This window comes from Neoarius graeffei, chromosome 27 (assembly GCF_027579695.1).
Source record: "Neoarius graeffei isolate fNeoGra1 chromosome 27, fNeoGra1.pri, whole genome shotgun sequence".
Lineage (NCBI taxonomy): Eukaryota > Metazoa > Chordata > Actinopteri > Siluriformes > Ariidae > Neoarius > Neoarius graeffei.
In genome coordinates, this window is record NC_083595.1 from 51765197 (window position 1) to 51781270 (window position 16074).

Consider the following 16074-nt stretch of genomic DNA (forward strand, 5'->3'; position numbering starts at 1 on the left):
GAATCGATTCACAGAGGAAACCGAGTGACTCGTTGGTTGCCGGGGCTCCTTGCAGTAAAACTCCGATACCTGTTTGTATTTCTCGACGTTGACGCCCTCGAGCTGGCTCAGTCGGACGAGGTTGGTGCCGACGAGGATGCGCAACTCCTGCCTCTCCTTCTCCCGCTTCTCGCGGTCGCGACTGTGGCCCTGGTGCTGCATTCGCACCCACAGCTTATTCATCTCAGCAAAGTTCAGCAACACAAAGTCGACTGAGTCGTTGATGTCGCCGGTCATCTCCTCCCTGTGATAAAGTGCAAGACATACAGTACATTATATATTATTCTATCCATATGCACTAGATATGAACAATCACGCACTCCGATTGGCTACTCTATCAGCTCATATACAGTGCCTTGCAAAACTATTCATACCCCTTGAACTTTTTCACATTTTTCCACCTTACAACCACGAACTTAAGTTTTTTTTAATTGAGATTTTATGTGATAGACCAACACGGAGTAGCACATAATTGTGACGTGAAACGAAAATGATAAATGGTCTTCAAAATTTTAAACTAATAAAAATCTGAAAAATGTGGTGTGCATTAGTATTCAGCCCCCCTGTACTCAGATACCTCTAAATACAATCCAGTGCAATCAATTGCCTTCAGAAGTCATCCAATTAGAGTCCTACTGTGTGTAATTTACTCTCAGCATAAATACACTTGTTCTGTGAAGGCCTCAGTGGTTTGTTAGAGAACACTGAAGAACAAACAGCATCATGAAGACCAAAGAACTCACCAGACAGGTCAGGGATAAAGTTCTGGAGAAGTTTAAAGCAGGGTTAGGTTATTTAAAAATATCCCAAGCTCTGAACATCTCAAGAAGCACTGTTCAATCCATCATTCAAAAATAGAAAAAGTATGGCACAACTGCAAACCTACCAAGACATGGCCGTCCACCTAAACTGACAGAGCGAGCAAGGAGAGCACTGGTCAGAGAAGCAGCCAAGAGGCCCATGATCACTCTGGAGGAGCTGCAGAAATCCACAGCTCAGGTGGGAGAATCTGTGCACAGGACAACTATAAGTCGTACACTCCACAAATCTGGCCTTTTTGGAAGTGGCAAGAAGAAAGCCATTGTTGAAAGACAGGCATAAGAAGCCATGTAGGGGACACAGCAAACATGTGGAAGAAGGTGCTTTGGACAGATGAGACCAAAGTTGAACTTTTTGGCCTAAATGCAAAGCGCTATGTGTGGCGGAAAACTAACACTGCTCATCACCCTGCACACACCATCCCCACTGTGAAACATGGTGGTGGCAGCATCATGCTGTGGGGATGCTTTTCTTCAGCAGGGACAGGGAAGCTGGTCAGAGTTGATGGGAAGATGGATGGAGCTAAATACAGGGCAATCCTGGAAGAAAACCTGTTGGAGGCTGCAAAAGACTTGAGACTGGGAAGGAGATTCACCTTCCAGCAAGACAATGACCCTAAACATACAGCCAGAGCTACAATGGAATGGTTTAGATCAAAGAATATTCATGTGTTAGAATGGCCCAGTCAAAGTCCAGACCTAAATCCCATTGAGCATCTGTGGCAAGACTTGAAAATTGCTGTTCACAGACGCTCTCCATCCAATCTGGCTGAGCTTGAGCTATTTTGCAAAGAAGAATGGGCAAAAATTTCAGTGTCTAGATGTGCAAAGCTGGTAGAGACATCCCACAAAAGACTTGCAGCTGTAATTGCAGCAAAAGGTGGCTCTACAAAGTATTGACGCAGGGGGGCTGAATACTAATGCACATCACATTTTTCAGATTATTTGTTTAAAATTTTGAAGACCATTTATCATTTTCGTTTCACTTCACAATTATGTGCTACTCCGTGTTGGTCTATCATAAAAGCTCAATAAAAAAAAAAAACTTAAGTTTGTGGTTGTAAGGTGGAAAAATGTGAAAAAGTTCAAGGGGTATGAATACTTTTCCAAGGCACTGTACCATGAGCAGAGAAAAACAAAAAAAATATTGCTGAACCACCCAAAGACGAAATAAAAAAAGAAACCTGTACTTGAAAACAAACCCCCTCCCCAGAAAGAAAAGGCCACAAAATATGGAAAAAAGTATTTGATGGTAAGAACGCATCTTCCCCCCCAAGAATTATCACATTTTTCACAAATTGCTCCTGTCATTCCTTAGATTTGCATTGACGTTTTGTTTTCATGCCGCGGAGCTATTTGTATGTATTTTAAATTTAAAGGACTTGCCTGTAGGTTTGTGTGTGTTGTTTTATGTTTGGCATCTTTCCGGTTGTAACGCGTGTCTGTGAGAAAATTGGAGGGGAGGGGTAACAGGTGGGCACGGGTGTTGATAAAGCGCAACTGCCCTGGTAATATGTCACATGATTTTCCCGGACTAAAGCAACCTTCGGGGCCGTGGTTTTGTGGTTGGCGCAGTTAATTGTTTGAAACACGTTGTCAGACCGCCATCACTACTACACACTATATGAAAAATATTTGCCCCTTTGCGATTTCTAAATGCCCCCTTAGTAAACTGTTCCTGGCGCCGGGCCTGGTCTCATCCTCGCCGTCATCCGAGCTTTCTTCTCTTATTTCATCACCGGAGTCGAGAGTACCTCTCCTAGGTTCAAACTGGTACCCTTCTAAGCCATAGCCTGCTTGCAGTGTGTCTTGCGGGATCTCTTCGTATGATTTGACAGAGCTGTCGCTTTCACTTGATGCGCCCGACGCCATGATTACACGCTTGTCTCCTCTATTTCGGAGAGTTCCGCTAGTGCAGTGGGTAGCGCTGACATCACGGTCTTTTAAAAATGGCGACTCTTGTGCGGTTTAGCGTATAAAGTATTATATTTACAATTACCAAGATATTTCGTTGTTTTCTAGTATATAAATTTGATAGAATACGTTACTTTGTCACATCAGCAACTGCATATATTATATTTGGTACCCCTTTAAATAAACTTCTCCTTACAGAAACTCAACACCACCTCCTGACCAATCAGAATCCAACAGCACTGTGGTTGTGGTGTAAAACTGCACAAACTACAGCAGTTACTTATTTTTGCATTTTAGTTTGAAAATGGCTGTTTATTCCCATTATATTTAGGCCGAATCCCATTTCACCCCTTGGACCAACCCCTTGGCCCTTCCCCTCCATTTTGCGCGTTCACGTGAAGGGGTAGGGGTATCCCAATCCCAGTTAACGCGGAGGGGTAGGGGAAGGGGGAGGGCTTCTGTACCCCTCCAAACGGAGATTTTCCTGGAGCAGACTCCGAACGAAGGGGTTTGAGTGATTTCCCACAATGCCATGCGGATTTCAGCGAGATTTCATGCGGATTTCAGAAAGATGGCGGTTCCCGCGGCGAAAGATGGTCATAAATGTATTTTCTCCATTATTTACGTGTTTTAAGTTGTTATCCAGAGGAAACACGCCGCTTGATTCGCTTTCGAGCTGAGAATGAGCAGCGATTTCTGAAATCCAAGCTGCTGCTAAAAAGCTTTGGGAGTGAGTATTGTTTTCGGTTGCTTGACTGCGTACGTTTTGTTCTGTTATTCTCGCTTTTATTGTTTACATGAGTGTTCTGACACCTCATTCTGTCGGATGTGGTGCACGAAGCGCCAAAGATATCCCATTCAGTGGTGTTAGTTAACAAATCACACCCTGCCAGCAGAGATTTCTGCCTCTGACTGTAGCGGCTGGTCGCAGCCAATGACGCATTTGGTCGCGTTTTGCTAACGTAAACGCTGACGGAGGTACGCGATGACGTATGCGATCGTTGAAGGGCTATCCCAATACGTAAGGGTTGAATTTCAAGCCCTATCCCTTGTAGCTCAGTTTCAAGGGGAAGGGCCAAGGGGAAGGCGGAGGGGTAGGGGTAGAAATTAGAATTGGGATTGGGCCTTAATATGATTTAAGGCCCGGTCCCACAATGCCTATAACTATGAATAAAATCAGTCCCCTGCAGTTCATGGTCGGTGCTCAGACCAGACTGATAACGATCCCTATAGCTCCGGCCTGGGTTTATCCGTATCGGTGAGATTGCTTCTGGAGCCATTTTTCCAGGCCTGGACCTGATCCCATAAAACATCTGACCAAGGGAATTGTTTCCATGTGACGTTGTCTGAGCAGGTGTTATTTTTCCTGAATATCTTTGTACATCCTTGTTGCGTCGTGAAGTCACAGAATACGGATTCACAGAAAATAAAAAAATATAATACAAAGCACGGATCTTTTATTCACGGATGTGTGATTATTTTCCATGAAATATCAATAGTAAATTAATAAAGTAAACATATAAACGCAGGTAAGATATTTTAATTATAAACTTCGGCAGTCCAAACATTTGTTTTAGATTTCTTAATTTTTTTTTATCTGTATGAAATCAGTAACAACCAGTAATATACTGAAACGTACGTGACCAATCCGTAAATTATTAGCATCCGTATTAAAATCTGTAACCACTCCGTATTTTGTATCCTTTTTTAAATTATATTTCCATAATCTGTGATCTATCCGTATTATATCAACCACCAGAGTATGTACGTGGGCTGTTCTGAAGTCCGAGCTGTACAGTACGACCCGGAATAATGTGCTACTACTTGGAAAAAACTTCCATAACTATTCCTAAGCTGCATGTGTTTATTTCCCTGAGTGTCAGGACCGAGTGATATTATAGTGGGGATTATAGTTGTGGTGTTTCTGCTCCAGACTGGAACTAAATTCAGGCAGACGGAGAGTCAGAGGTACAGTTAGAGCTATCGGCGCTGTGGGACCAGGGCCTTTACCCTGTAAAGCAAAATCAGTTGCATTTTATGCATGAAAAATGCTACGTTAATTATTTTTGCTTTAAAAAGGACTACACTGGATAATAAAGCGCCGACTACAGGAATAAATTCACATCCGTAAACATTGTGCTCGCTCAAAGTGACCCTTCTGTCTGCTGTTCATTTTTTTTCTACGAAATATTAATTTTATTTTTTAAGACAAGCTCATTTCTGACAAACATGAACACTTTGTTCAAGCAGGATGAAAGTGAAAAACTTTAGACCATCCTGGGTGTAAAACCCATATCCAGAAGAAGTGAATTCACAGATGGTGATGTTAATTTATTTGCACATGCCTCAGGATGAGTGTCGTATCTATCGAGTATCAAGAACCTCTTTATATTTGCAAAGCTGATCTGAGAAAGTTGAAAGGAGAAGGTGAACCCAGATGAAGGTGAAGCACTCGGCTCTTACTCGGCCTGTTCTCCGTCGTCGGGCAGGATGTTGCGTGTGCACTGCAGCAGGTAATTCCTCAGGAACAGCCCTCTCAGAGGATGCTGAACGCCACGACACATCTCCACCAGATCCTTCAAAATATCCTTACGCGACTGAGGGAACGAGCGCACGTACACCACTCCCACTGTTATCAACAAGTACCTGAAAAGAGAGAGAGAGACGTGATGGAGCGGAGGTTAATATGGGATTAAATGTCAGCCATGCAGGTGGACAAGCAAATAATCATCTAAAAAGATCCAATGTAAACAAGCGAGATATTTATATAAGATCTGAAACGACAGTGAGGTTTTAAGAGCACGGAGACTGGATGGGTTTTTAATGAGCTGTCCTCACTGTGCTCTTCTGGGTCTGGATCTAAAACAACCCATTAATTCTGCAGATCCGTCTTAACATCTGTCTGAGCGTATGGTCCAAACGTCTCCATCTGGCCGCTCAGATTTATTAAAAATACACCAATAATAAGTGGAAAAAAAAAAAAAAAAAAAAAAAACCACAGCTTTGTGTTTCACTGTTTTACCGCTTCACCATCTCGAAACTTTCCTTTAATAAAAGCACAAGAAATGAAAGCTCGTTCGAGTTATTGCTGATGTTTTGAAAGCTGGAAACATCCATTTGCTTGCCAGACACTCAAAACAAAAATAAATAAATAAATAAATAAATAAAAATCTGCTGTACAAATCCAAGGAGCAAATTAAAACTTATTCTGACCAATCAGAATTCAGAATTTGACTCCTATTGATTAGCATTATTAAAAAAAAAAAAAAAAATTCTTTTCTTTATACTGAAAAACAAAAGCAGTACTTTGAGGTTTTTTTAAATTGAAAATAAAATATTGAAATAATGAGATACCAAGACCATTTTTTTAATACAAGACATTACATCAAAATAATGAGATGAGATCGTAACTCAGTGTTGCAATATACGAAGTCAAAATAAGGAAAAACGTTTGCAACGATACTTCTTCAGGACGAGCTAGCTCGGTTTGTCATAACACAGCCGCCTTCTCCAGGACTCCCGGTCGCTCATGGCAAAAGGCAGGTCGTCCGGCCGACAGCACAGGTCCTCGGTTAGCTGGTCGATGCAAGTTTTAGGTGGCCGACCACGCGGTCTTTTGCCACGGGTTGGGTCCCATAGCACCAGGTCGGCCGCCAGCTCTCTCGTTACGCCAGCAATGGCCAGCAAAGCGTAGTCTTTGTTGGCGGATCGTGCTTGTGACAGGAGGAATGCTTCCATATAGCTCTTTGTTAGTTTTATGGTCTTTCCAGGATACATTTAAAGCAGCTCGGAGCATTCGTGTAAATGAGCCATCAATCCTTTTCCGGAGTTTAGATGTAAGAGTCCATGATATTGAACCATATAAAAAAGGACAGACTCGACAGTGGCTCTGAAGAAATTCCTTTTGAGCTTGTCAGGAAGGTCGGATTTCCATATTTGACTCATTCCGTTGAGAGCACCCCATGCCTTGCCAATTCTGGTGTTAACATCCTTTTCGGTAGAAGCTATATGGCTGCCCAGGTAAACAAAATCATCCACTTGTTCCACTGAATCACCGCTTAGGCTTTTCACGCCAGTCGATCCGTCTTGATTTAAAACACGAACTTTGTCTTATCGGCGTTGACATAAAGGCTGATTTCTTGGGCTAGATTCTCGATGTGATGAAGAAGAGAAACAGCGTTTTCCAAGTAGTCAGACAATACTGCTAAATCATCAGCGTAGTCTGCGTCTGTAATCTTCTGTGCAGGGTAACGTCTGCTTCTCCGTTCTTTTAGAGTAAAACCGAGCTCTAGGTTTACATCGAGGGCCTCTCAGAACATAGTCAAGGCAGATGATGAATAAGAAAGGAGCCAGGGTATCTCCTTGCAGGACTCCAGCCATGATATCAAAGAAAGCTGTGTCTCCATCGGGAGAGCGAACCATCGACCGAGTATTCCTATACAGCATCATAATGGCATCGACTGTTTCACTTGGTATCCCATATGCGATCAAAATTTCCCTCATTTTTCCACGATGAATTGAATCAAAGGCTTTAGAAAAGTCAACAAATATGAGAGTTAGTGGTAGGTTTTTTGCATTTACGCCTTCCAAGATACGTCTGATGGTAAGGATCTGGCCTGATGTCGATCTGTTGGTTCTGAAACCATTTTGGTTCTTCCTTAGCACTGGGTCGACTTTAGGTCTTATTCTATTTAGCAGCATGTGATTGTAGATCTTAGCCGAGATTGCTGTCAAGGTAATGCCGCGGTAGTTCTTTGTAATCCCAAGGTTGCCCTTTTTAGAGAAGGGAAGCAGGCATCCCTCAGTCTGGTGAAGACCCTCGAGCTTCCAAACTTCCGGAGGAATCCCATCCAAACCGCAGGCTTTCCCATTTTGAGTGGAGCCTACAGCTTTCCTCAGTTCATCCATTGTGAAAGGTCCCTTCTTGATATTAAGCTCTTCAGCGATGACCGAAGATGTTTCTTCATTGGAGATTTGAGGTGGTTGACCAAGCAGGCTTTTGAAGTGATTTTGCCATAGTTGAAGCCGCTCCTCTTGGCAGGAGGCTTTAAGTTTAGCTCTGTTGCTGCTTTTTCTGCCACCAATTTTATTGACAATCTTCCAGGCTTCTGCTAACTTTTTATGGTTTGCGGCACAATTGATGAGGTTGATCTTGTTCTCTAGGTATTCAGTTTGTTCCTCCTCATAAGCACGTTTAAGTGCAGTCCTGGCTTTTTCGAACTTGTGGAGATTTTCAGTAGATGGTTCTGAATTTCTGCGTTTTGCAGCTTTGTGAAGGTCTTCTCTTTTTTGACAAATCACTTCAGTTAGCCAGGGTTTTCTTTAAAAGAAAAAAAAAACGATACACAAAGCCAAAATAGAGAGCTTGTTTTTTTTGCAACCAGATTAAAATAAGATGATTTTTTTTTTTGAAAACAAAGACGTACCGAGTCAAAATGAGGACGCAGTACCTGAAAAATTTCACACCTTGAGGTTCAAGGATTTCCATAAAATCATGAACTGGTGATGGGCAATTCCATGTAAATGTCAACCTCACCATGCAAAAATAAAGCAACATGTAAAACATCAAAACCACTCCCAGAGATATCACCTAGGCCTGTATTTTACAGATGTGAATAAGTTGAACCAATTTGTAACCAACCTAATATGTCACTGTCAGTCTTTCTTTCTTATAATGTAAAACCCAAGCTAAAATCAACTTTGATCATGTACAATTCTATATTATTGCCACAAGCCAGAGAAATGTATGCTAAAATCCACAAAACAATAGCCATCCTAAATATTATTTAAGAACTTTGATAGTCTTAGCTGATATTTAGAGAGTTTTTCAAAGGGTTATGGTGGTTAAATTGCTGATTTTCTAAACATACGCCATGTCTATTTCAGACGCGTCACATCCATAATGGAATTTCGTCACATCCATAACGCTGACTTTTCCTTCCGAAACTCTGCATGAAATACAAAATATTTTAAACAAAGATTTTTTAATATTCACCTTGGACCCCTCTATCAAATGGATATCTCCATTTCGACATTAGGTTTACAATTTCACAGAGTTTGATAAAAATGTACAGTCACCCAAGAAAAGTGATACTTTTTCTGTCACATCCATAACGCATCTTTTATTGGCATTTTCTGGCATGCCCTAGATGTACTATGGGAATTGTTCTTGTTCTATCACTTCTCCAGTATGGTACAGCCTTAAAATGTGCAACACCTGTTTAAATACTGGGAAACAATAAAACATGCACTGGGTCATTTGTTGCCATTTTGAGTTCAAGTGTCGCATCCATAACGCTGGAATTGCTCTGATATTAGAGTATAATATAACATGAAGGTTTTAAATCAGAACAGAACGGCTCAACTCCACATCTACAGGAGAGAAACTAATGGAACCGGTCACCTTTGTAACCGAACGAGTGTGAGAGAGGAACGCACGTGCGTGTGTTACTCACAGTCTGGGGATGATGTTCCCGGCGTACTGTACGAGTTCATACAGGTCAGCCACCTTACGACCTTTAGCGAATTCATCAGTCAGGTAAACCTCCAGGTAGTGTAGCTCATCTGATATGGCCATGTCTGAAATCACACACACAATTTTAATCGTAGAAACTTGGAGCAAACTGACATTAAATATTCACATCATGACAATCACTGAACTTTAATCACAATATTAACAGAATATAATAATCCCTGAGCAGCGTTCTGAATGTTCAGGATCATCATCAGGCATCAAATTCAGGACGCACCAAGGGGCTGACGATGTGATAAAAATCTCTCGTACGATGATTTTTTTTTTTTTAAATATACATATTCTGATCTAGAGTTTATTCATTGGTTTTGATACGAAGTAAATCCTTTTCAACATCTACAAAAATATTGAACAAAAAACAAAAAAAGTTATTTTTGAAAGATAATATAATTACAATTTCAGGGGGGAAAAAAACAAAAAACCCTACTATGGTTTTAAAATTTTGAAGACAGTAAAGAATTAACATCAAGTCTGCTGCTTAACCCTTTCATGCACGATGTCCAGACTCAGTTGATAAATTTAAGGCTGTATTAAGAAGAAATCAGACACGCATCAGCTGGAAACCACTCCAGCGTCAGACACACCACGAACACGGCTGATGGAGACTCATACAGAACGTCTCCGCCGTTTCTGTCCAGCATTTTGACACATAAATGGTGTGTTAAAGGGGAAAAAAAATGAGGGTTTTTTTTTTAATAAAAAATTCAGAGCTAAACCATATTGTTCCTATACGTGTTAACCCTTCTGTTAAAACTTATAATTTTTTTGTAAAATAACTTTAAAAAAAAAAAAAAAAAAACTTAGCGTTTTTATTTTGTCCATATCTATAGAAATCTAAATCTTCCATCAGTTTTAAATTTATCAGCAAAGTTTTAAAAAGTTGTCAATTTCAGATCGAAAACATGAATAAAAAGCAGTAAATTCTCTCATGTTACAATTTTACTCTTTCTTGATGCCTAATGCCCCAATAATAAAATTTATTATTAATTAGCAGTAATTATTAATTAATTCTGTTTTGGAAACTTAATATTTATGTGAATCTGTGTCACTTTTGACGACTATTTTTATTTATTTATTTAGAACATGTATAAAAAAAAAATGTATGTAACTGTACATACAAAAGAAAGAACACGAGAAAGTGACAAAAAATTAACAGATAAAATACATAAAGAGCTAAGACATTACAATACACCGCACATTGTTCAAAAAAGGAGTGGGAAGAAGTACAATACTTTTGACGACTAAAATCACGTGTAAAAAAAAAAAAAAAAAGTGTTAATCATTTATGTGGAAAAAACAGTAAAATATAACTATACCTAATAAAAACATTAAAATCCACAAATATAAAATATATAAATAATAAAAATAACCTTTCCTGCTTTTCTTTCCATTTGTCCTTAAAGGAAAAGAAGCAATGAGAATTTAAGAATCTGATTGATCCTATCACCATCCTGCGTGTGTTAGATCACAATAATCACACGCCTGATTACTGTCGCGTCCCTGAAGCTAAACACTCGAGCACTGGTCTGATCTCAGGCCAAGTTTACATTAGACCGTATCTGTCTCGTTTTCTTCGCGGATGCACTGTCCGTTTACATTAAAACGCCTGGAAACGCCAGGAAACGGGAATCCGCCAGGGTCCACGTATTCAATCCAGATCGTGTCTGGTCCGGTGCTGTGTAAACATTGAGAATACGCGGATACGCTGTGCTGAGCTCTAGCTGGCGTCGTCATTGGACAACGTCACTGTGACATCCACCTTCCTGATTCGCTGGCATTGGTCATGTGACACGACTGCTGAAAAACGGCGCGGACTTCCGCCTTGTATCACCTTTCATTAAAGAGTATAAAAGTATGAAAATACTGCAAATACTGATGCAAATACTGCCCATTGTGTAGTTATGATGGTCTTTAGGCTTGCCATCCTTCCACTTGCAAGTGGTAAGTGACGCGCATGCCCGACATGCACTGAGATCACACACGCAGCGGCTCAGTCCCGAATCACTGCTCGTGCACTTCACTCGTGCGCTCTGTGAGCTGCGCAGGGCCGGAGTGCACACCCTCCAGAGGGCACTCGCTGTTCAGGGCGGAGTGATTTGGAGCGCAGGATGCCTGCGGAGCCGAGCGTATCCGTGTATTGGCGTTGCCGTGTGCACGCGAATCGTGTATTGGCGTTGCTGTGTGCACGCTAATTGTTTTAAAAACGTTAATCTGATGATCCGCTGATACGGTCTAATGTAAACCCCACCTCAGAAGGACGTGAACAGCGCTGGATGAAGATTAAACCCACGTACAGAGTTCGTAGTAGCTTTTAGGAGACAGCATGGAGGTGCGGAGCTCCCCCAGCATGTTCGAGGCATGTTTCAGTGCGTCCATCAACTTGTTCTTGTCCTGAAAAAAAGAGAAGAGAGTCTCAGAACTGGATACGTCATTAGCCTGGATGGAAACGCAGATTATTTTTCGGGACGTGGTGAATGAGTACCGAGACTGCTCATCAGTCTGACACCAACAAATCACATGATTACTTTAGATTTCTTCTGAATTACCTTTTTTAAAATGTAAAGGTAATTAAAAATTTTATTAGTCTGAAATGAATCGGTCTCGGATTTCAGCGCACTTTCAGTTCAGTGAAACTTCATTTGGTACTGAACTGAAGCAACATGACGATTAAATCCTTAAAATCCAGCCTGTCACTTTTTTTTTTTAAATTGCTTAATGACCGACTCCAGCTTTTACAGACTCAACATTAATGAGTCATGTGACTTTGTTTAAACCCAACACTACATTCAGAATGCTTTCAAGCCAGATAAGTTTTTTTTTTTTTTTGGAGCATCAGTAAAAATGGAACACATTTGAGGAAAATTTTGCACTCAAATGGTCGGCAGCATTTCTTTACATGTGCCGAAGATTTTTGCACAGGAACGACGCCAGTAGCACTGGTCACCGCTCCTGATCACATGATTTTACTGCATGGATTTACTGCTTTCCTAAAACACCACACAGACTAGTGAAGTAGTGTGAGGAAGATTCTTTTGCTGTTTATTCACGAGTTACTGATGTAATAAATGTGTAAAGTGCTTTTTACCAGGCAGCGCTTCATTTGGAAGGACTGCACTTTAACGGCTTGGACTGCCTCATCCAGCAGCTTCTCCTGCTCATCCTGGGGTGACTGCTGAGTGGTCGGCTGGGAAACACAAAGAGAGAAATATATTTCTCAGTCGAGCTCATCGCATCACTTCCCTACTGCTAACAGCTTCAGCTCCATAACATGCTTTAGGGAATTTCACTCAAAACAAAGACTGATATACAGTTTACCAGAAAGGTTTAGAAAAATTAACATTATTATTAAACAAGAAAACACTAAATACAAAAAGTTTGCACCCCCTACCTCTAATTTTACAGTTCATCAACAAAACATTTCCGTTCTCATTTCATGGATACAGCTGTCTGTATTATTTATTTCTGCTGATGTCCTTAATTATGTTTTGTTTGTATTGTCTTAATGTGATTTTAGTCTTTTATGCACTGCAAAACAGGAACCTGCTGTAAACCAGTTTTAACTGAGTCAGGCCCATTTAACTGTAACTGAAATGTTGCTTTTAATATTTTCCTGTCTAATAAATGGCAGACGGCACGGTGGTGTAGTGGTTAGCACTGTCGCCTCACAGCAAGAAGGTTCGGGTTCGAGCCCCGTGGCTGGCGAGGGCCTTTCTGTGTGGAGTTTGCATGTTCTCCCCGTGTCCGCGTGGGTTTCCTCCGGGTGCTCCGGTTTCCCCCACAGTCCAAAGACATGCAGGTTAGGTTAACTGGTGACTCTAAATTGAGCGTAGGTGTGAGTGTGAGTGTGAATGGTTGTCTGTGTCTATGTGTCAGCCCTGTGATGACCTGGCGACTTGTCCAGGGTGTACCCCGCCTTTCGCCCGTAGTCAGCTGGGATAGGCTCCAGCTTGCCTGCGACCCTGTAGAACAGGATAAAGCAGCTACAGATAATGAGATGAGATAAATAAATGAAAAGATGTGTATTTTTTTGTTTAGAAATTGTTTTAAAACTTGCAGCTGGGATCTGATTATGGGGGAAGCCATGGCCTAAAGGTTAGAGAAGCAGCTTTGGGACAATAAGGTTGCTGGTTCAGTTCCCTGGACCAGCAGGCATGGCTGAAATGTCAGGCAAGGCACCTAACTCCTCAACTGCTGTCCGGGCTGCTCTGGGGATGTTTTTGGGAGGCACGATGGCATAGTGGTTAGCACTGTCGCCTCACAGCAAGAAGGTTCTGGGCTCGAGCCCAGTGGCCGATTGAGGCCCTTCTGTGTGGAGTTTGCATGTTCTCCTCCCACAGTCCAAAGACATACAGTTAAGGTTAACATGGGGTGGCGGCCTTGGGGTGAGGTGCCCTTGAGCAAGGCACCAAACCCCCAACTGCTCCCTGGGTGCTGTAGTATAGCTGCCCACTGCTCTGGGTGTGTGTTCACGGCTTCAGTTGGGTTAAATGCAGAGGGGAATTTCACTGCATTTAAGTGCGCATGTGACAAAGGCCGTTTCTAAAACAATTACAGTCTGAATGTGATCTCTGCAGGGAGACGGCAAAGTAACGTTAGAAAACAAAACATTTCTATGATTTTAAACAGCAATTTAAATTTTTGTAATATTACACACTGAAAGTTAGTGAAGACTGCTATTCATGTCCAGCATTAACCTCATTTCACTTCTCTGATGGCTGCTTTTTAATATTAATAGGAACCCTTTTTATAAATCTTTGGATAAATTGGTTAATAAACAGCACAGATATTTAAACAAACACAAAAACAGATGCTGAAAATCTGCGCCCACTAAACAAACCACAGAAACTAAAAAGTTTATCCTCCTAAACCGTAACTAAAGAAGTAATCTAGCTGATTAAACCCATTTCATGTCGTTCACATTCCAGCAATTAATATGCATGAGATGATGAATATTCATCACTGACATGACAATCAGACTCTGAAGCAGTGACAGCTTGATAGTTTGGCTTCTGTTAGCCAGATTTCTGTCACACTGCTTTCCTGGTCATTTCACTGGCACGGCAAATTACACATTAAACCAATAAACTGCTGATAAATTATCAAATATTTCACAACACGGGCCAGGAATAAACACAGCCATGTTCGATCAGACGTCCAGCACTGATGCTAACTCTCGAGCAGGAGTTCTAAAACAACAAGGATAATCAAGGCTTTAAATTAGCCCAAGGTTGTGTAACAAAACGTGCAGCTTACAAACAGGACTTTATAATTTATCAAAGATGTCACAATTATCAGGGAGAAAAGGGAAAGCAGGATTAGTTAGGTTAGCTTAGCATAGCTTAGCATATCATAGTTAGCCAGCCAGGCCGCTGTACTGCCGGACCGAGTCACAGCGAGCTAACGGAATAAACAAGCTAACTCACTAAACACTGCCATTTTAGAGTCTTTATTACTTCATTCCCAGTTAGTAGATTTCATACAACATGCGACATAAGAACGCCATTTAAACATCTGCATTATTTTACTTACCATGACTGCTAATCAGTGAGCTGTTCCCAAACCCTCTGCAGCTCAGGGAAAAAAATCTCTCGGTCATGTGACTTCTGGAGATCAGCTCAGCCCCTTCAGTCTGGAGAAAGCTGATTGGTTGAAAGCTGTGCGCTAGGATGACGCTGATTGGCTGAACCCTGTACATTAGGAGGGTTCTGATTGGTTGGCACGAGTATCTCTAACACGGTAACGGTTTGTGTTCCTGTGTTGGGGGTAAAATTATTATTATTAATAATAATAATAATAATAATAATAATAATAAGAGACTTCACATGAGTGGGTGAAAAAGTTATAGAAAATTATTTCCTTAAATATTCAGTCTATTATTATTATTATTAGTAGTAGTAGTAGTAGAAGAGTAGATCTAAAAAAGAAAACAAAAAAGTAGTACTAATAAAAAAAATTAAAAAATCTCATTATCTCTAGCCGCTTTATCCTGTTCTACAGGGTCGCAGGCGAGCTGGAGCCTATCCCAGCTGACTACGGGTGAAAGGCGGGGTACACCCTGGACAAGTCGCCAGGTCATCACAGGGCTGACACATAGACACAGACAACCATTCACACTCACATTCACACCTACGCTCAATTTAGAGTCACCAGTTAACCTGACCTGCATGTCTTTGGACTGTGGGGAAAACCGGAGCACCCGGAGGAAACCCACGCGGACAACATGCAAACTCCACACAGAAAGGCCCTCGCCGGCCACGGGGCTCGAACCCGGACCTTCTTGCTGTGAGGTGACAGCGCTAACCACTACACCACCGTGCCGCCTCAAATTAAAAAAAATATAATAATAATAACCGGGGAAAATGATAGAGACTTCACATGAGTGGGTGAAAAAGTTATAGAAAATTATTTCCTTAAATATTCAGTCTATTATTATTATTATTATTGTAGTAGTAGTAGAGTAGATCTAAAAAAGAAAACAAAAAAGTAGTACTAATAAAAAAAATAAAAAATATATAATAATAATAATAATAATAATCCAGACAAAAAACAAAAAAACTAGTGCTTCACATACTCTAAAATAATTTTAAAGGAAATTTTCTAAACGTTTTCAGTCATTGAAAAATAACCTGAATCTACACGGAAATTATTTGGTAGATTTTATTATTATCATTATTATTATAAACTGCAATGTTGTTTTATTATTAATACTATTAATAATATATATATATATATATATATATATATATATATATATATATATATATTTTTTTT

The 16074-nt window shown here is 40.8% G+C and overlaps 1 protein-coding gene across 1 annotated transcript in view; it reads right to left on the reverse strand.

Annotated features, from left to right (window-relative positions):
* The window catches only part of vps35 (VPS35 retromer complex component), a 54996-nt gene extending 40073 nt beyond the window's left edge, over window positions 1–14923 (reverse strand). The window contains exons 1-6 of the mRNA XM_060911879.1: window positions 14833–14923; window positions 12389–12487; window positions 11598–11694; window positions 9227–9350; window positions 5235–5417; window positions 70–283 (exon numbers count right to left, since the gene is read on the reverse strand). Of these exons, the coding sequence (XP_060767862.1) occupies window positions 70–283; window positions 5235–5417; window positions 9227–9350; window positions 11598–11694; window positions 12389–12487; window positions 14833–14835 (720 nt within the window). The 5' untranslated portion in view covers window positions 14836–14923. The remainder of the gene's footprint in view (window positions 1–69; window positions 284–5234; window positions 5418–9226; window positions 9351–11597; window positions 11695–12388; window positions 12488–14832) is intronic.
* Window positions 14924–16074: the final 1151 nt, after the last annotated feature.